The sequence below is a fragment of the Homarus americanus genome, unplaced genomic scaffold, assembly GCF_018991925.1.
Source record: "Homarus americanus isolate GMGI-L3 unplaced genomic scaffold, GMGI_Hamer_2.0 scaffold367, whole genome shotgun sequence".
In the NCBI taxonomy this organism is placed as follows: Eukaryota; Metazoa; Arthropoda; class Malacostraca; order Decapoda; family Nephropidae; genus Homarus; species Homarus americanus.
The window spans coordinates 11015461-11036814 of record NW_024743709.1 but is presented as its reverse complement, the minus strand read 5'-3'; the positions used below and the strand labels follow the sequence as shown (position 1 = coordinate 11036814).

Here is a 21354-nt window from a genome sequence, read left to right as displayed (position 1 = left end):
TATTGGATTTGAAAATCCTTATGGGAGCTAATTCATTAACCAAAATTTCCTTAATTGTACCGTTCATTAATCGAAGGACCACTGTATATGTATGTTGTGTTGTCATATTAAGAGAAACAATTGAGACCTGCAATTGTGTGTAAATGAGGCAGAAAGTCAGATCAGCAACCTGGGACTTGGTCACAATTTTTTTGATGCCATATGGCAGCTGGGTCTGCCATTAGACAACTCATTATGCTTCCAATATCTTCCCAGGTGCTAGTACCTCTGTATTTGCCAGCTGCCAACTACCTACCCTGTACAACCTACCTGTAGGTTGCTGATCTGCCTTTTTGCCACATTTACACACAATTGCAGGGTCTCAATTGTTTCTCTTTCTTTGACATAACGTATATATCGTTTCTCACTCGTGATTTGTTTAATTTTTCCATTTCTGTATTTATTTACGGTTAAATTTATTTTCAGCCCCCAGGCCATGATGTGGGTCGGTGACCTGTGCCTGGGTTGGCTGATCCCCATAAAAAAGAAAAAAGAAAGTTCTTGCTGCACAGATACTTTTTCTACTTCTAGTGTGAAATAGTTGTGGAACCAAACTGTAAAAATTCGGCAATCATCCATACTTTCTTGTTATGCCTAAAAACCAGTAAGGAGAAGCATATATTTCTTCTTAACAGAGCACGGCTTCTTTGAACGCCACAGCAGCATGGGCTTGATGAGGTGCCCTGCTGCAGCAGTACAGCACATGAGGATGGTGACACAGTCCTGGGCTGCCTTGAAGCCGGGTGCAACTTTCTCGGACTGACTGATGAAGGATTGAAGGTGCGACTGGGCATCTTCTTCCACCAAAGGCCTGTCTCGTCAGCATTAAATACTTGTTCAGGTTCATAGCCTTTCTCTACGAATGAATGCGGCAAACTCTGGGGGTAGGCCTTTGCAGCTTTGGGGCCGGCTGTTGCCGATTCCCCTTGAATCTTCAAGTTATGAAGGCCATACCTCTTGTTAAAATTTTCCATCCGCTAGGTATTGTACAAAGACTTGGCCTTCTCCAGGAGAGTGCATGAGTCAGCAGGGATACCTCGGTGGTTGTACATCTCTAACCACAAACTTAAACTCTCTTCCATTTTGACAACGTTATTATCTCTTAAATAACTGATTTTCTTTGCAGGTGCACAGATGGACACCGCTTTACAAATATTATCTTGCTTTGCCTTGGTAGACCTCATTGTTGATTCGTTGATAACTAACAGACGCCCAGTAGCAGGCGTGGTGAAAAACAGAAGGCTGCAAAGAAGCCAGCACTGGGAGGACAGCAGACTATAAACAACACTAGGCGACGTGAAATGTGTTCGTCACCTCGTGGCCACAAGCTCACTCAGACAGCTGACGCTCGCCCTGTGCACCGCTCCACAGACTCGGATTCATTTACATTTTTTATTTGTTTTTCTATGGCAGTCTGTGAGTGTCCAAGGAATGCAAGCTTTAAAGGAATACTGTACTGTATATTATTTTAAGAAAACTAAAACTACAGGAGGAAAATACATAAAACTTTTTTCCCAAATCCAGTGATCCCTCGGTTAACGAACACAATTCGTTCCAGAAGGTCGTTCGTTAACCGAAACCATTGTTTCAATGGGATTTTGGGTAATTGGTTCCAGCTCACCGAAAATTACATACAAAGTAAAAATAAATGCAGTAAAGTACACTTGCTTTGAGGTGTGTATGTAGCAGGCTCCTGGTTGATGATGATGATTGATGGGAATTAGAAGTGGGGGTGGAGGAGAAGGGAGAAGAGAAGGAAGTGGGGGTGGAAGAGAAATCGCCCCATGCTTGATGCAGTCATTTCACCCATAAAATTTTAAGTTCACTAGGTGTAATTCAAGATTATTTTCTTTAAATCAACACTGCACTGCACTATATATTGTCAATATGTTAAATAAATTTCAGAATGACCTATAATTGTACTGTAAAAATGTAAAAATAGTTTATGTTCAAGAGTGTCTCAAGCAAGATGTTACCTCCACTGAGCAGAGACACAAAATGATGCCATGCTGGGTGAGTCAAGTGGCTGTTTGGCACACTAAAAACTAGTTTCCTGTACTTCAATTATGTTAAATAATTGTTAAAATTACAAAACAATTTAATATAAAACTTTAAAAAATTATTGAATAGTACAACCTTCTTAATATTTACTCAAATGGGAACGAATTTAAGCCCTAGAACCGATTACTGTATTGGCGGACTAATATTCCAGCTGGTGAGCAAGCGAAAACATGTTGAGAGGAATTCGTTAACCGAATTGAAGATTCTTATGGAAGGTAATTTGTTAACCGAATTTTCGTTAACCGAGGAGTTTGTTAACCTAGCGATTACTGTACTGCCTGCTGAAAAGGTTGGCCGTGCGTCTTATATGGCCGTGCGTCTTATTTGACCATGTGTCTTATATGGCCGTGCTTCTTATTTGACCATGTGTCATATATGGCCGTGCATCTTATATGCTGTAATTTTTTTTTTTTTTTTAGGATCTGAATTTTAGAAAGTCCTCCTATTTTGAAGTTATACTGTGATCTAACCCCTTGTGTATGGGTGGGGGGTGTCTGCTGAATAGAATTGTGCAACATTAGCCAAATAGAATATTAAAAGTGGCATCCACATAGTGAAGGGGTTAAGTGCAATTGAAGTGTGATTTACAATACTGTATCAAGACCTTTTAAGTACATTAATGATCATGAATCCTCTAAAATGCCTTGCTCTTGGCTGAGGAAGGATCCTTTTTATTTTGGGTCATAGTTAAAAAAAAGTGAAAGTGGGTTCCATAGGTTTGATGGCCTATTATGTGTGAATAGAATAAGCTGTCTGCTAAGCCTTAAATAAAAAATATAGCTGGTACAGTTGTGAAATGTGTTTCTACGCCCCCCGTGGTAACCCGTGCCTCCACACGGCAACGTTGCAGTATGATATCACTGTTTATGAATGAATGGGTATTGGTCGTGTAATGATGGACATGATTGGTGGATAAGTTGCTATAGGTCATATAGGTTGGCAGTTTGGAGACACAGGTTACCACACGGGGGACAGGAACACATTTCTGCAACTGTCCCAAGGATAAAATACTAGTAAAAATAGCTCACCAAGCACTTGTTTTACCCACAATGCACAGCTTGGTGATGTCACTGTTGTAAACACGCATCATCTAGTGACCTTTGTGTGTGCCCGGGACCAGTGTATCAACAATTATGGTTTTTATGGCAACATACAGGTGCAGCAGTAATTCTCAAATTCCAAGCAGAGATAAGAAAACTTGAGATAACAGATAAATGCCTGCAAGTGCTCTTAATTAAATAAACAGAACATTAGGCTAGCTGAGGCCTTGTTTGAAGAGAGTTCATATTTCTTTTTTATCTCTTTAATTCTGGAATGTCGGTTAATATCAGGTCATCCAGAAGACCATGAGACATTGTTCTTGCCACGTCTGACAAAAGAAAACTATTGTATTGCCCAAAATATAAGAAAGATCAGAGTTAAATGACTTAATTCACCGGCGATGGTCGTGATACTTAACGCCTAAATGCCCTAGAGAAACTTGCTCTGTTTTCTTAAGCATACAATATCCAGTTGTCCGGAGTACCCTCAGGCATTCACCTTGCCATATCCCGGCAACCCTTTCCATTGGGTGTCTCCTTGTAATATATTGTTATGCCATCACTCCTCTTTATTAAGATTCTGCCACTAGTCAAAATAAGTGGCGAGGCTTGATCATGATAGCATTGAGAAACACCCCTGCCACTAGTGGTCACATCTATAAGCAGGGTAAACCTTATAACAATTCGTATTACCTCCCCCAGGCTCTTAATAATAAGCCTCATTAACTCAAGCTAAATGGGTTTCAAAGTGAGGAGAAATCGTACACTGCATAAATTGGTATAATAAAATTAAAGAACGTATATACTAGGGACATGTAAAGGAAAAACAATGAAATATTGAGAGCCACAGCCTAAATCAACCTAGCCCTAACATCAACCTTAACATGCACTTGACCAGTACAAAAAGTGTACTGCATTTATCTCCACAATAATATCCCGAGTCCAGACCGACTGAACTACAACCTTACACCAACCAGGCACGTCTGCTTCTGCCACTGTCTCCACCGGCTGAGTTGGTGACCAGTGCCCAACACAGTGCTGATACCATGTCTTCAATTCCAATACTATTTTACCTCACTAATACATTAAACTGATTTATTGAACACAAACATATGTATTGTACAATAATATTTAATACATATTAAACAATAATTACATAATGAACAAAGTAATATAAAATATAGCCTTACCTACTCAATAAGCAGGGTAATTACCTGTGAACATGTAAGGAAATTTCCTATAAATCAAATACTGTACAGTGATCCCTCGGTTAATGAGATTTCGGTTAACGAGTTACCTTCCATAAGATTCTTAACTTCGGTTAACGAGCAATCCCTCGATTAACGAGTTTTTTTACGAGCCGACCTCAACATGTTTTCGCTTGCATTTGGCGGTCCACCAGCTGTCGTATTAGTCCGCCAATACAGTAATCGGTTTTATGGCTTAAATTCCTTACTATTTTAGTAAATATCAAGAAGTTTATACTATTCAATAATTTTAAAAGTTTAATATTAATATTTTTTAGTCATTTTAACAATTATTGAACATAATTGAAGGTAAAGAAACTAGTTTCTGGCGCGCCATCCAGCCTGTTAACACACAAACAGGCATTAGTCTCTCTCTTTTTAGTGGAGGTAACATATTGCTTGAGACTCTCTTCAACTAAATGCTTTTTATCTGTGTTTCCAAGCAAATTATTGGTCATTTTGAAATTTATTTTACATATTGACAAAATATAATGCAGTGCAGTGTTGATTTAAAGAAAATAATCTTGAATTACACCAAGAGAACTAAAATTTTATGGGTGAAATGGCACCATGTGGTGACTTCTCTTCCACCCCAATGCCTTCTCTTCTCCCTTCTCCTCCATCCCCATTCTAATTCCCATCATCATCATCATCATCATCCAGGAGCCTTCTGCATACACACCTCAAAGTAAGTGTGCTTTTCTACATTTTTTGTTGAATTTAGGCAATTTTCTGTGAGCTGGAACCAATTACCCAAAAACCCATTGAAACAACGGTTTCGGTTAATGAGTAACATGCTGGAATGGATTGTGCTCGTTAACCGAGGGACCACTGTATATATGTGGTGCTACATAACACTCCTCCGCTTAAGATAAAATACTTTTTTTTTTTTTTCAGTCTGCTGCACGAGATAGGGCATCTACTATGTGATTCTCTTCTCCTTTAATATGTTTGATCTCGATATTATATGGCTGCAGAGTTAAAGACCAACTAGTAAGTCTCTGATTCTTGTTTTTCATGAGTCATGAACTGTAATGGGTTATGGTCACTGTAAACTACAGTTTTCTGATTGGTTTAAACTTTCAGACAATATTGCATATTGAATGTATAACTAATACTGCACCAGCCCCAACATCACTGGCATCAACTTTTAAAATGAAGGGACACAGAAATTCGGAGCACGAAGAACCGGTGCTGATACTAGTAGGGAACAGATCTTGTCAAAGGCAGTCTGACAAGCAGTAGACCACTCAAAGTTTTTCTTTGGGCTGACAAGATTAGTCAGAGGGGCGGCTACTTGAGAAAAGTTCTGGCAGAAACGTTGGTAGTAGCTGCCATGCCCAAGAAACGTTGCACTACCCTGCGATTTGTGGAAACGGGAAGGTTATTAATGGTCTCCACTTTAGCCATGATAGGTTTTTACCTCTCCTCCTCCTACTTCATGTCCAAGGGAGATTATTCGGGCATGCCCAAACTACTTTCAACCAGGTTTACAGTGAGTTTGGCATCAGACAAACATTGAAACAAGCCTGTAATGAAGACAGATGTTCACTCCACGACGACGAGTAGATCACCAAAGTCATCCAGATAGGCACACACTCCTTCCAAGCCAGTGGTAACGGCAGACATCAGCCTCTGGACAGTAGCTGGGGCATTTCGCATACCAAAAGGCGTAACAATATATTGATACAAGCCTTCTGGAGTGACAAAAGCCGAGACCTTCTTGGTATTTTCTGAAAGGGGTACTTGGTAGTACCCTTTTAAAAGGTCTAGTGTGGTGACATAGATGGCATCACCAACAGCGTCAATGATGTCGATTCTGGGTAGCGTGAACTATCTGGCTTGGGTACGAGTACACACGGCGGGGCCCACTCACTGTTGCTCGGCTCTGCCATACCGTGTTGTAACAGGAACTGGATCTCCTCCCTCAGGATCTTCAGTTTGCTGGGAGAAACACAATAAGGAGCCTACTTCACTGGACTTGCATCTTCTATCAGCTCTACATCATGAGTGACTATTGGACTTGGCTGAGGCACATCTGCAAATATAACTTCAAACTCTTGCAGGAGACACTGGATACCAACCCTCGGTTTCTGTGGTAAATGAGGTCTTATTACATAGATCACCTAATATATCCAAGTTCTTTAATTTTATTTCCTTATCACCCACTATAAAATCTTCACCAGTCACACACGTTACCTCATTCTCAGTTGTTTTCCTGGGCACCACCAAATTTACTATCTCACTTTTCCTGGAGTGATACTCTTTCAACAGATTTACATGCACCAATCTCTTATCTTTTCTCCTTTCAGGAGTAACTAGTACCCAGTACATAATTTAAATCACCTTCTTTACTAAGAATTTCAAAGGGTCCTTGGTACCTAGCTTGGAGTGGAAACCTTCTAATGGGCAAAAATAGCAACTCCTCCTCTCCTGGCTGGAACTGTCTATCCACAGTGTCTTTATCATATTGGTTTTTCATTTCCTCCTGAGCCTCAAAAAAATTAATTTTTGCTTGCTCTTATGTCTTTCTTAACCTACTTTTCATCTTTAATACATAATCACTAAGCGTCACAGGGTCATCTACATCAAGCCAACTTTCTTGTAATACAGTGGTCGCTCGATTAACGAGCACAATCCGTTCTCGAAGGTTGCTCGTTAACCGAAACCATTGTTTCAATGGATTTTTGGGTAATTGGTTCCAGCTCACTGAAAATTGCCTAAATTCAACAAAAATGGTAGAAAAGTACACTTACTTTGAGGTGTGTATGTAGAAGGCTCCTGGATGATGATGATGATGATGGGAATTAGAATGGGGGTGGAAGAGAAGTCACCCCATGGCGCCATTTCACCCATAAAATTTTAGTTCTCTTAGTGTAATTCAAGATTATTTTTTTTAAATCAACACTGCTCTGCATTATATATTGTCAAAATGTAAAATAAGTTTCAAAATGACCAATAATTTGCTTGCAAACACAGAAAAAAAGCGTTTAGTTGAAGAGAGTCTCAAGCAAGATATTACCTCCACTGAAAAGACCCAAAGACTGACGCCTGTTTGGTGCGTTGCCAGGCTGGATGGCGCGCATAAAACTAGTTTCCTTACCTTCAATTATGTTTAATAATTGTTAAAATGAGTAAAAAATTTAATATTAAACTTTTAAAATTATTGAATAGCATAAACTTCTTGATATTTACTAAAATGGTAAGGAATATAAGCCCTAGAAGCGATTACTGTATTGGCGGACTAATACTACATCTGGTGGATCGCCAAATGCAAGCGAAAACATGTTGAGGTCGGCTCGTAAGAAACTCGGTAATCGAGGGATTGCTCGTTAACCGAAGTTAAGAATCTTATGGAAGGTAACCAGTTAACCGAGGCGCTCGTTAACCGAGGGACCACTGTAGTTTCAAAGGACCTCTTATATCTCTACCAAATAATAATTCATAAGGAGAATATCCTAAACTTGCTTGTTTTGTACTCCCAATAGCATATAAAACATAGGGATTCCTTCATCCCAATCATCTGTGGTCTCCAAACAGAATTTTGTCAGCATCGTCTTGAGTGTTTAGTGAAAGCGCAAGAGAGCATCTTGACTTTCAGGATGGTCATTACTTGTCGAAATATCCCAGAAGTAAAATTTGTTCCTTGATCAGACTGGATAACATTGGGAAGACTAAACTGGCTTAAAAAGCGAACCAATGGAAGCAATACAACGCAAGGGAATTGCCCCTGGATACCTAGTCGTGACACATAATAGTCGAGAGAAACTGATGACCATTTTTTGTCTTGGGGAGGGGACCAACACTGTCTATGATTACCTTGGAGGAAGGTTCACCCTCCACAGGAATTGGCTTTAGTGCTGCAGGTTTGATTATTTGTTTTGGCTTACCTGCCATTTGACAAATATGACAAGACCGAAAATATTGTGCTACATCAGATGTTACTCCTGGCCAATAAAAGTATCTAAGGATCTTTTCAAGTCTTTTTAATTCCAAGGTGTCCTACAAAGTCATCAGACAAACTTAAAACATTACATCTGTAGCAGGATGGCACCACGATCTGATGAACTTCTCTCCAAGTATCACTAGCTGGAACTTCCTGTGGTCGAATATTACGCATGAGTACGTCGGACTTGATATAATAGCACACAGGGCTAACTTTACTCTCCAACTCTGCGACAGCTCTGGTATACAAAGAAATCAACTCGGGATCAGCCTTCTGTGCATCAATTAACATATCACGTGTGACAGGAAGGTTACTAAGCTCCATAGCGTCTACTGGTGCAACCGATTTGGTTAATTCATTATGATCAACGGGTACAACAATACCATCAGAATGGTTATCAGAAATAAGGGGCATATTAGTCATTCCTGCATCCACAGTCAAACTCTTCTCTAGTTTTTGCACTTGATGGGTAAAGATCAGGGTACACTGCCTCTACATCAGCAGTTGCATTATTACTCAATGGTTTGAATGTAACAATGGGATCAGGTACAATAAGTTTACCAGCAATATCATTCCCCAACAAGAATGAAACACCTTTCACTGGCAAGGAATCCTGCACTCCCACAGTCACTGGCTGGGAAACGAGATCAATCTTCAGAAATAGTCGGCACAACGGGAGAGAAATGAATCCGCCAATTCCTTGCAGAATAACACACTCACCAGTCAAAGTTTCTTCTAAAAAAAGTACAGAACCTTTAACAACCATACTGTGAGAAGCTCCTGTATCTCTCAGAATTTCAACAGGTATCGCTGCACTATCTTCTGATGCTGACAAAAAGCCACTGAATCTAAACGGCTGGAATGACAACTGTGGTCCCTGCACCCTGGTTCTCCAAGAGAACTCGATGGGTTAACAGTATCTACCTTGGGCACAAGCTAAACTAATATTTGCTTGTTCACTACCTGTATTCTGCTGGTTATGCTGTCTCTTAGGACACACTGAAATCAGATGGCTAGGCTTCTTACAATAGTAACACACTACAGACTAACTGAAATAACTATTACTCTTATAGTCTTGTGGGCTACTAAATATTGCTCCAGAACTAATCAATGATTGGTTGCTGCTTGCAGAAATGCCCTGACTCCCTAACATTTGCTTATCATCCTGAACTTGAAAAACAGACGAGACTGGCTTGGCTGGGACTGGACTTTTCATTCCAATATTATGAATAAAATGATTATTTTCAGCAAGTGTAGCTGCTTTATCAAGAGGGGGTCACTTTCTCACAAAGATACAGACGGACATCAGGATGTACACCTCTTAAATACTGTTCAAGGCCAATAAGCACACTTAATTCATCAAAATCACTAACCCTACTGGAAGAATACCATCTATTTTTAAGCTTGATCAAGTGGGCATATTCAATATATGCATGGCTGGGCTCTTTCTTAGCATTTCTAAATAAAATTCTATAATACTCTGCATTTACTTGATAACATTTCAGAATTGCCTCCTTAACTTCGTTATAGTTTGATTGTTGTGTGGAAGACAAAGACAAATAAGTAGAACGACCTTTACCCATTAAGACTGTTTGTATTAGTAATGGTCAATATTCTCTGGACCAATTCAAACAATTTGCAACATTCTCAAATTGTTGGAAGAATTCTTCAGGATCAGTTTCTTGAAAATGAGGTACAAGTTTCACATGCTGTGTAATATCAAACGTTTCCCTAATATTTCTTCTATGCTCCTCCTCAGTACTCCACTTAAGCCGAGCTTTCCTTTCAAGCAATGTTAACTGAAATTCTCTCTGTTCTCTTTATCTTCTCTCTCTGTTCTCTTTATCTTCTCTCTCTTTCTCTTTACCTTCTCTCTCTTTCTCTTTCTCTTTTCTCTTTCTAACTCCCGTTCCAGTATCCTAATAGCATGATACTTAGAATCAAAGTTCTAACTCACACAATGATAAAGCGGACTCGTCAAGTACCTCTGTGTTTATAAGGTGACGTAAAACAGCATTTTTCACTTCAGACTTTCTCCAGTGATGTTTAATTTGGACCTCATACTCACGAGCTATTTCAACCCAATCCTCTTTCCTAACATAAGAGTTTAGTAAAGTTATTACTGATGGTTCCATCAGAAATTCTTCTACACTGAAAGGTTCCATTTTGTTTTGTCTTCATGCAACTCAAAGTATTGTCAAACCAGATATTGATAAGTCACAAAATGTATTTAATAAGAACTAACTTGTTCTCTGATTAATACTGTTTACCAATATGAAAATTAAAATCCGGGAAGGCTCTATTTTCTGTTATGCCATCACTCCTCTTTATTAATATTCTGCCACTAGTCAAAATAAGTGGCGAGGCTTGATCGTGATAGCATTGAGAAACACCCCTGCCACTAGTGGTCACATCTATAAGCAGGATAAACCTTATAACAATTCATATTACCTCCCCCAGGCTCTTAATAATAAGCCTCATTAACTCGAGCTAAATGGGTTTCATAGTGAGGAGAAATCATACACTGCATAAATTGGTATAATAAAATTAAAGAACGTATATACAAGGGACATGTAAAGCCCCATCCACACGATCGAGCAGTGCCCGGCGGGCTTTGCATGTTTACCGGGCAAAGCCTGTGTGGTGGTGTACACACGGGGATGGTTATAGTCGGGCGCCGGTAGCTAGTAGGTGGTCGGCAGTGGTGGGTGCGGTACGATCACCATGGTGTGTCGCAGGATTAATCGCCGGACAGTTAAAGCGAAGAGCAGAGTGTAGTGTACTATAATAATTGCTGATGTGTGCAAAAAAAACCAAATGCAGAAAAGGGAATGGTGCAAAGCGTGGTTAGGTCGAAGAAAAGTATATGGAAGTCATGCCACGATTTTAAGTGAACTGCAAGATGGACCCCAACACCTTTTACAAACTTCTAGCGAAAGTGGAACCATATATAAAAAAACAGGATACCAATATGAGGGAGAGTATATCTGCAGAGGCTCGTCTAGAGGCAACGCTCATATATCTTTCAACTGGGTGCACCTACACGTCACTTCAGTATAGAACGAGGATGTCAAAACAAAGTTTGTCTCGCATAATACCTGCAAATTGTCAAGCCATGTATGAAGTACTCAAGGAAGATTACTTGCAGGTGAGATTTGTAGTACATAAAAATTCATTGAATAATGTTAGAATTATGATATGCATAGACAGGAAGCTATGGGACTAGAGTGAGGAGAGCGGCAGGAACGAAGAACACACACGAATGTCCTCATTACATAATACATAAACAATCTCCCGTTTATTGTCACGCCAATAATGTACATTGCATAAGCTTATTTGGTTATACACTGGACATCTGGACCGAGCGGGGAACATATACGTATCACATTTGCAGTACTAAACTCGGGTTTTACAAAGTGCGAGCATACGTTCTGTCAGTATCTCTGTTGATACCTCACCGACTTGAGGACCCTGACCCCAAGGTCAGCGGTGGCGTTGTGATCAGCTGTTTTTGACAGTCACGTGAGGTTCCAATAATAACACGTATCTTGTATTGCAGGCTTGTGTAATGTTGAATATTAATGCTAATATTATAGGAATGTCGGTTTTCTGGTTTTAACATTTATCTGGCAGAATCGTTGCTCCATATCCGGCAGGAAACCACCAGGCAGGCGGACCATGATTTCGCTCAACGACGGGCACGGGCATTCCGCTGGTTTGCCCGATAACAGGCATTTAGCGTGTGCCCGCCGGGCACTGCTCGATCGTGTGGACGGGCCTTAAAGGAAAAACAATGAAATATTGAGAGCCACAGCCTAAATCAACCTAGCCCTAATATCAACCTTAACATGCACTTGACCAGTACAAAAGGTGTACACCACTAATCTTCACAATAATATCCCGAGTCCAGACCGACTGAACTACAACCTTACACCAACCAGGCACGTCTGCTTCTGCCACTGTCTCCACCGGCTGAGTTGGTGACCAGTGCCCAACACAGTGCTGATACCATGTCTTCAATTACAATACTATTTTACCTCACTAATACATTAAACTGATTTATTTAACATAAACATGTTATACAATAATATTTAATACATATTAAACAATAATTACATACAGGAACAAAGTAATATAAAATATAGCCTTACCTACTCAACAAGCAGGGTAATTACCTCTGAACATGTAAGGAAATTACCTAGAAATCAAATATATGTGGTGCTACATGACAATAAAAATATATATTTTTACTATATCACTTATTATTTGGAGAACTTTGAGAACATAAGGCATTCATTTTGTCATACATAGCCACGGAAAAGCCTTAGCCTTATGAGTACTGTATTCTAAAAAAAAATTGAAGCAATCAAACATGAACCAAGGTAAGGCTGTCATCATCTGGTGACTGCCCCCAAGTCACCAGATGATGTGCATCACAAGCATAACATTATTGAATGGGGCGGAGCTAAGATTTATGATGTTATAGCAGTCTGCCTTTACTGTTTTTAGTCCTTGGCTGGTACTGCACTTGTGGTACAAAAGGTAAGTGCTTTATTCACTCGGCTGCAACACCTCTGGTCAAGGTAACTAGTGCTGAAAAGTGAATTCCACTTCCAAGCACTTGTCCATAAGGCTAACATATTACAGGCATTTGTTAGCACTCTTGATTTGACTTTAATTTAAGATATGTTATTTTGTAAGGATTTATTGCATTATCAGTGTTGTATACCTTTTTCATCTTCATATAACTTATGGTTTTTATTTAATTACAGGTGAAAGTGAGGATGCTCAGCGTGTGAGGTTCCAGATAGAACTGGAGTTCGTTCAGTGCCTGGCTAACCCTAACTACCTTTTGTGTAAGTGCCACACAATGCAATACAGTCAGCAAAAATTAGTGCAGTGGGTGAAATGTATATGACCTACAAGTACATATATTAAACTTATGAAAAATTCTACTATTACATGTACAGTGTATATCATATATCATACACAATGTGCGACATATGTACTGCGAATTGTACGTCATACATATTACACAAGATACGTCCTTCATATTACACAGCAATGTACATCATACATACTGCGTAATGTATAGTGCCAGCCAAAAATCCTGTGCCAGGCAGTTTTGTCTAACCTGGCAACTTCGGAGATATGTACGCACAAACACACTTGATGGACGTACCTGGCCCATAGTTTAAGTGTCGCTCTGTGTTTTAAAGGACATATTTCATGCCTAGATTGCCAGGTTGCCAACAATGTCAGGAACAAACCAATGAATACCATTAATAATAATTATTTTGACGTAAATTGAATGACGAGAACCATTGTATTTGCGAGCACAGACGAAATGCCTCCTCACATACACGCTGCACAGTACCGTCTGATAGACACTTTGATCATGTGAACATTCTATAGCGTGTATGTGCACATCCTCTTTGAACTTTTATAACTACATTGTGTATCGGTGATATGAGTTGTTGTCTTATGTGAGTGTAAGGAGGACAGGTATAAAAAACCCTGCATAAAAAAAATACTTAATTTCAGGTCTGCAGAGAGGATTCCTGATAGGAGAGAGGGTTTGTGAAGGTTCTAGACAGCAGGGGTGAGGTGCTCAAGTCAATTTTACTTCTCGTTCCTACATATCATCAGTGTCACATTTTATTGGCAAGCTTTTAGAATAATCAAGTGCTGCATTTGAAATATTAACTTTATATATTACAAGGTTCTAAAGAAATTTGAGAGAGAACAGAAAACATGATGTGGACACTCCCCCCAACTGACAGATGCACACACACACACACACACACACACACACACACAGTTTATGTGTTGCATTGTTTCGGAGTGTGCTCTACGTTCCAATTGGTAAAATTGGTTTGAGTACACTTCTGTATGTTATATCCAGTCCAGCGCCCCTCCCTATCAATGACTTGATGCAAATGATGCGGCACAGAAACGTCATGTTGTAAACCAATTCTCCCAGGGAGTGCTGGAGGAGTTGCTGACTGGTCCTCCCCTGCTGTGCCTCCCATGAATTAACCATATTGGCCCATATAATGTCGATGAGGTTCCTATCACAGGCTTTACTCAGCCAGTCCAGCTACTAGGTTTGGTCTGTGTTGGTGAACCACTGCTTCACTCTGCTGATGGTGTGGATGGTGTATCGGTCAGGAGAGAAATTGAAACCAGATAAAATCAATTGTCATACAGTTCATGTAATTACGAGTATTATTTTATAACAATATAAATTGTTTTATGAAAATGACTCATAACATTACATGTACAGTATAGTTTCTGTTTACGCGGATTTTTTATACGCGGTTGGTCATTTACGCGGCACCTGTCCAGACGCGCCAATTATTAGTTACGCGATACATTCCTGAATTTACGCGGGAAGCGGTTCGGACAAGCTGCGCGCTAGGTCGCTCTTACGTCACCGCTGACATTGGATGATGTTTCGGACTGTGATTGGGCCACGGATCCTTACCACCCACGCATCCCCTCCTCCACGAGCTGTGATTGGTCTATTTAGCCTTGCTTGCCCAGTCAACAAAACATTACCGAGTTCTTCACCCGCCACCCACCACAACCAGCCCGTTAGTGATAGTGAGGATATGGACTTTGAGGGGTTTGACAAGGAGGCCCTGCTATCCTCTGTGGTGGATAGTGATACAGGTGATACAAGTGATAAAGGTGAGGTGCCAATAATCTGCCCTCTGCCTCGGAACCAACCCCCCATCCCTGTGTGCCCAGCCATCTCTTCTACTAACGTAAGTGTTAAAAAACCTAATATTATTGATATTTCTCTTAAATATTAATTGTGTGTGCATACCATCATAAAATTAAGATGTTATTTTTACTACAAGGTACGTATTGTGTCGGAAAAAGGATCGTCTGGGGGTCGGCCCAGTCTCTATTTCAATTAATCCCATATGTTCTGCTATTTCGTTTACGCGTTATATGCGGACCTCCGCGGGTTTAATTGACCTCGTAAAACAAGACTATGCTGTACAGTATTTAGGAAATATAACAAAACTTTACCTGCATGAAAATGATGTGCTTAAAGTAGGGCAGAGTGTTTGCTCGGACTGGTGGCAGCATGATCACCTCTTAAAGAATTTCCAAATATTGTTCTGTGGTGAATATGTCATTTATCTCCCTCCAACTTGCCCACACTCTTGAGGTTGATCTAGTCCCACATGTTCACGGTCACATAGCTTTTTAATAAACATGCTGTGGGTCATAACGAGTGTTCTCGTGGCTCCAGCAGTAAAGATGGCTGTGGTTGGTAGAGTTGAAAAGTTTTTCACCCGAGAAAATAACTCTTGACCAGAAGTCCAAGTCTCCCCCACATACTGCTCAGGGAACTGTAGTCTCCCAACCCGGTGTTGTTCTTTGGGCCTTTCCTTGAAAGCAGAGACCTTGTGGTGGATCCCAATTCCATGGTTTCTCTCCCCCACTTTGTTCTCTTATTGCTAGCTTCCTTGAGAACCGATCCATGGCAATTGTTGTCGAGGGATCGATCTTTAGCTCTTTCTCTACCAATAGTGGTGCTCCACAGGGTTCTGTTTTTTCACCTACTCTCTTCCTTCTTTTTATCAATGATTTACTTCACACTACAGGGGTACTACTAATTCTATACATTCTTACACTGATGATTTTACTCTTCACATTTTCCCCTTCCTCCTAATTCTGAAACTAGATCTGTTTCTAGAGCTGATATCGTTTCATCTATCAATGCAGATCTGTGCAGCATCTCCAAATGGGGAGGTAGAAACTTGGTTAAATTCAATAGTAATAAAACTCAGTATTTACCAAGAACACTTTACAAATTAGATGATCTCTCACCAATCACATATCTGGAGGCAATCATTCTGCCAAGTTCTAAGATAGATAAGCTAGGCCCTCACCATTTCCTCTAATATGTCATGGAAGCAACCCATTCACAACATTGCTAAAGCTGCCTCCCAAAAGCTGGGAATGCTGTATAGATGCCATAGCTACTTCACTCCTGAGCAGTTGCTTCAAGTATACAAGGGATTCATTCGTCCTAACTTGGAGTACTGCTCTCATATCTGGGGTGGATCTTCTTCTGTCCAACTGTTAGATAGGGTGGAATCAAAGGCATTTTGTCTTATTAATTCTTCTCTTTTAGTTGATAATCTCTCTTCCCTTTCTCTTCGTGGCAATGTTGCTTCACTCTCTCTTTTACAGGTACTTTAACGGGCAATGGTCGGTGGATTTAGCATTCTGTGTACCGCCGGCAAGGCCACGGGCTCGTAACACTTGTCGTGCCCACAGTGCTCACAGTTTCTCTGTGGATGTCGGTCACACTAGAATAACCCGTTACAGTACATCCTTTTTTCCTCACACAGCCAAACTGTGGAATGCTCTGCCTTCTTCTGTGTTTCCATACTCATACAATCTGTCTCACTTCAAAAAGATGGTTTTCTGGCATCTTCTTGGTGTAGATTAGTACAATATAGTCTTTTTCTCTTCTATTTTTAATTTTGTTTTAACTCATATTTTTTCTGCACTCCAGACCCTGTTGTGGGTTGATGACCTGTGCCCAGGTGGGCTATTTCCCATATAAAAAAAAAAATAATACTTAAACTGTCATGCAATACAGGTATTATGAGACTGGCATCATTAATAACTTCAATAAAAGCAATAGGGTAGGGATGATATACCAACCACCACCAGTCTTCATTATGAACCTCTTTACTATGAATACAGTGGTCCCTCGGTTAACGAACACAAATCGTTTCAGAAGGTCGTTCGTTAACCGAAACCATTGTTTCAATGGGATTTTGGGTAATTGGTTCCATCTCACTGAAAATTACATACAAAGTAAAAAAAAAATGCAGTAAAGTACACTTACTTTGAGGTGTGTATGTAGAAGGCTCCTGGTTGATGATGATGATGGGAATTGGAAGTGGGGGTGGAGGAGAAGGGAGAAGAGAAGGAAGTGGGGGTGGAAGAGAAATCACCCAATGCTTGATGCTGTCATTTCGCAGTGAGGACTAATAACGGTTTACACTAGTGCTCTCTGTTTACATCACGTGATCAGTTGAATAGCTTTGCTTATCAATAATTTCGTGATTTTCGCTATTTTCTCCCAATTTTTTTGTGTTATCGATGAATACGGAAAGACAAGGTAAGAAGAATGTGTCCAAGAAGAGTACTGGTGATCGGATTGCCGGTGGTGAACGTAAAAGAGGTTTACAAGAAGGCAACTATCGAGTTGTAGCCCGTGCCATCCTAGCGACCGCCCGGGCTGTTATTGTATGCTTTTTTGGGTGGTGCTACCACCTTTCGAGTCAAGATAATGGCCTCTACCTCTACTGGGGGTCCTACTGGTGCTGGTGGGGGTGGGATAGACCCACCTAAGCTGCCAAATAAGGAAAAGGAGAAGCGGAACTATCATAAGGGAGTTAAGTTTGCCAAGTACTCGATGCAGGATAAGCATTGTGTGATTAAATTACTTGAGGAAGGCCTAAAGACTAGTTTCTGGAAAGCACAATCAAGTCAATAAAGGCAGAATTTGTATAATATGCAGGTTATAAATGGGAAAATCAGAGGTTGGTGTAGAGTGGCCAGCCTATATTGTTATTTTTCCCATTAGTTTATGTACAGTATTTGCATTTGACACAATTTTTCCAGTCTATATTACTCTCGAAATACAAGATATTACTGTAAGAAATTTCTTTCTCCCAAGACATAACATTTTGTATTCCTATCATATGTATGTCATATGAGATGAAACGGTAATAGCTCACCACAAATATTTCACGTCGTTTTCATAATACACGGATGTTTTACATGGATACAAGAACAGTATTACATATTTATATAACTCCCCCCCCCCAAAAAAAAAATATACAGTATTACCCCGCTTTACGCGGTTTCACTTAACGCGATTTCTCATATACGCGGTGCCTCGCCAGAACGGAACTTTCACTTAACACGATTCATCTACTCATATACACTGTGAAGTATAATATTTTTTTTATTTTTTATTAGCTCATAAAATTCATACAAATTACCCGGCCAGAATATAATTTACATTGCTGGAATTCTTACAATATGATGATCATTTTGAATATAAACATCATGGATTTTGCATTAGACATACAAATATTAGATCTAATGTAATAAAATGGTTTACACAAAGCAAATATTTTATCCTTTGTGCAGAATATATGAAGTTTACATTCAAAATATTCCCTGACCTGCAAGGAATCCAGAAATGTCAATTATATTAGCCTAACTTTAGTCTGAGTTATTATTTATTACTAAAAACTTAAATATACTATTTTCTCCCAATCGCTTCTCTGGTAGGGAGGGAGGGACCGACCCAGCTAGGGCGGAGTATTTTGATTGACATGACAGATAGTGTTCTTGAAGGATATTTCTTTGTTTATTTACTGAAGATATATGTTTTAGTTCATAAAATTCATACAAATTACCCGGCCAGAATTTAATTTACATTGCTGGAATTCTTACAATATGATGATCATTTTGAATATAAACATCATAGATTTTGCATTAGACATACAAATTTTAGATCTAATGTAATAATTTGGTTTACACAAAGCAAGTATTTTATCTTTTGTGCAAAATATATGAAGTTTACATTCAAAATATTCCCTGACCTGCAAGGAATCCAGAAATGTCAATTATATTATCCTAACTTTAGTCTGAGTTATTATTTATTACTAAAAATGTAAATTACTATTTTCTTCCAAAGCTTCTCTGGTAGGGAGGGTTGGTGGGGGGTGGGGGGGAGGGAGGGACCGACCGACCATCTGGCGCAGTTGGAAGAGGGGGGAGGCAAGGTGGGGTACTTTGATTGACAGATAGTGTGTGAAGAATATATATATTTTTTTTATTAACTGAAGATATTTGTTTTAGCTCATAAAATTCATACAAATTACCCGGCCAGAATATAATTTACATTGCTGGAATTCTTACAATTTGATGATCATTTTGAATATAAACATCATAGATTTTGCATTAGACATACAAATTTTAGATCTACTCTTAAGTATTTTGTTTACTCTGAGTAAATATGTTATCTTTTGTGCAAAATATATGAAGTTTACATTCAAAATATTCCCTGACCTGCAAGGAATCCAGAAATTTCAATTATATTATCCTAATTTTAGTCTGAGTGTATTATTTATTACTAAAAGTTAAAATCTAATTCTTTCACCCAACATTTCTCTGGTCAGGAGGGAAGGTGGGGGGGGGAGGGTTGGGACTGACCGACCATCTGGCTCGGTTGGAAGAGGGGGGGAGGCAAGGTGGGGTACTTTGATTGACAGATGGTGTGTGAAGAATATATTTTTTTTTTTATTAACTGAAGATATTTGTTTTAGCTCATAAAATTCATACAAATTACCCGGCCAGAATATAATTTACATTGCTGGAATTCTTACAATTTGATGATCATTTTGAATATATACATCATAGATTTTGCATTAGACATACAAATTTTAGATCTACTGTAAGTATTTTGTTTACTCTGAGTAAGTATGTTATCTTTTGTGCATTTTGTGCAAAATATATGACGTTTACATTCAAAATATTCCCTGACCTGCAAGGAATCCAGAAATGTCACTTATATTATCCTAGCTTTAGTCTGAGGTATTATTTATTACTAAACGTTAAAATCTAGTGTTTCACCCAATCATTTCTCAGAGAGGTAGGGGCCAGTGAGCTGGGAAGAGGGGGGGGGGGGATTTGAGTCCATTATTTGAATGGACATTAACCTGGCGACTGTATTTCTCTTAAATATTAATTGTGTGAGCATACCATCATAAAATTTAGATGTTATTTTTACTACAACATAGGTATTGTGTCGGAAAAAGTGGAGTTTGGGGGTTGGGCCAGTCTCTGTTGGAATTAATCCCATATGTTCTGTTGTTCATTTTACGCGGTTTTCACTTTCCGCGGTACCCTGTGGGTTCAATTGACTGCGGTAATCGGGGTACTACTGTATATCCTCATATAACGTCTCCCCGTTTAACGTTGTTTCGGTACAATGTCGCTACTCTTAGGATTCTAATAATTCGCGACGACTCAATTTAACGTCGTTTTTGCATTGTCACGGACTACTTTTTACGACGCATCACCCTCTCTCTTGCCGCAGTACCCTCTCTCAGTGCGCTACCTCTCACTCTTGTAACGTCACAGCGTCCCAAAGCGACATCAAGCCAGTCTTTGTTAGGCTTCCACATCATTCGTGCGTGCTTACATGTTTTTGCTATAAATACTGTACTCTAACAATTCAAAATGGCTTCCAAGCGCCCAACAAGTGATACAGGGCTACCTCACTTATCGTAAAGGTTACGGGCATGAAACTCGTTGCGAATATCGAAATTGCGAATAGCGGAGCAATTCTCTCACAAGAAATTATGTAAAAGGGGGGGATATGGGTGGTCACAGCCGTCAGATTTTAACACGTTTTACTCAATACATATAGAACATAAAATAAATAAAGAAACAAGGGCATAATATCAAATAAACACCAATAACAAACACTTTAAGTTTATTAGACTTTTTTTTTTTTACAAGGATTAGCCCACCCGGGCACAGATCACTGACCCACATCGGGGCCTGGGGGGCGACAGTGTAATAATAATAATAAAGTAATTCATAGTAACTAACATTTATAATGAAAAGTAAAATAAAATAATAATTATAACAATAATAATAATAACACTAATAATGAAAATAAAGAAATTCAAAAAATAAAAATAAAATTCAATATTGAGAAGCATTATATGTATGTTGTGTTGTCAATAGTAAGAGAAACAATTGAGACCCTACAATTGTGTGTAAATGAGGCAGAAAGACAGATCAGCAACCTGGGACTTGGTCACAATTTTTGTGGTGCCATATGGCAGCAGGGTCTACCAATTAGACAATACTTTATGCTTTCAATATCTTCACAGGTGGTAGTACCTCCCTGTTTGGTAGCTGCCTACTACCTATATATATTTACAAGTACAGTATA

The 21354-nt window shown here is 39.4% G+C and overlaps 1 protein-coding gene across 5 annotated transcripts in view; it reads left to right on the top strand.

Moving 5' to 3' along the window:
- The window catches only part of LOC121877485 (mediator of RNA polymerase II transcription subunit 31-like), a 71870-nt gene that overhangs the window by 17209 nt on the left and 33307 nt on the right, over nucleotides 1–21354 (top strand). For 4 of the 5 annotated variants that reach the window (XM_042383267.1, XM_042383266.1, XM_042383269.1 and 1 more), the window contains exon 2: nucleotides 13106–13189. The exons of the other annotated variant lie outside the window; for it this stretch is intronic. In XM_042383267.1, coding sequence (XP_042239201.1) covers nucleotides 13106–13189 — 84 coding nt within the window. The remainder of the gene's footprint in view (nucleotides 1–13105; nucleotides 13190–21354) is intronic. 5 annotated transcript variants of the gene reach the window in all.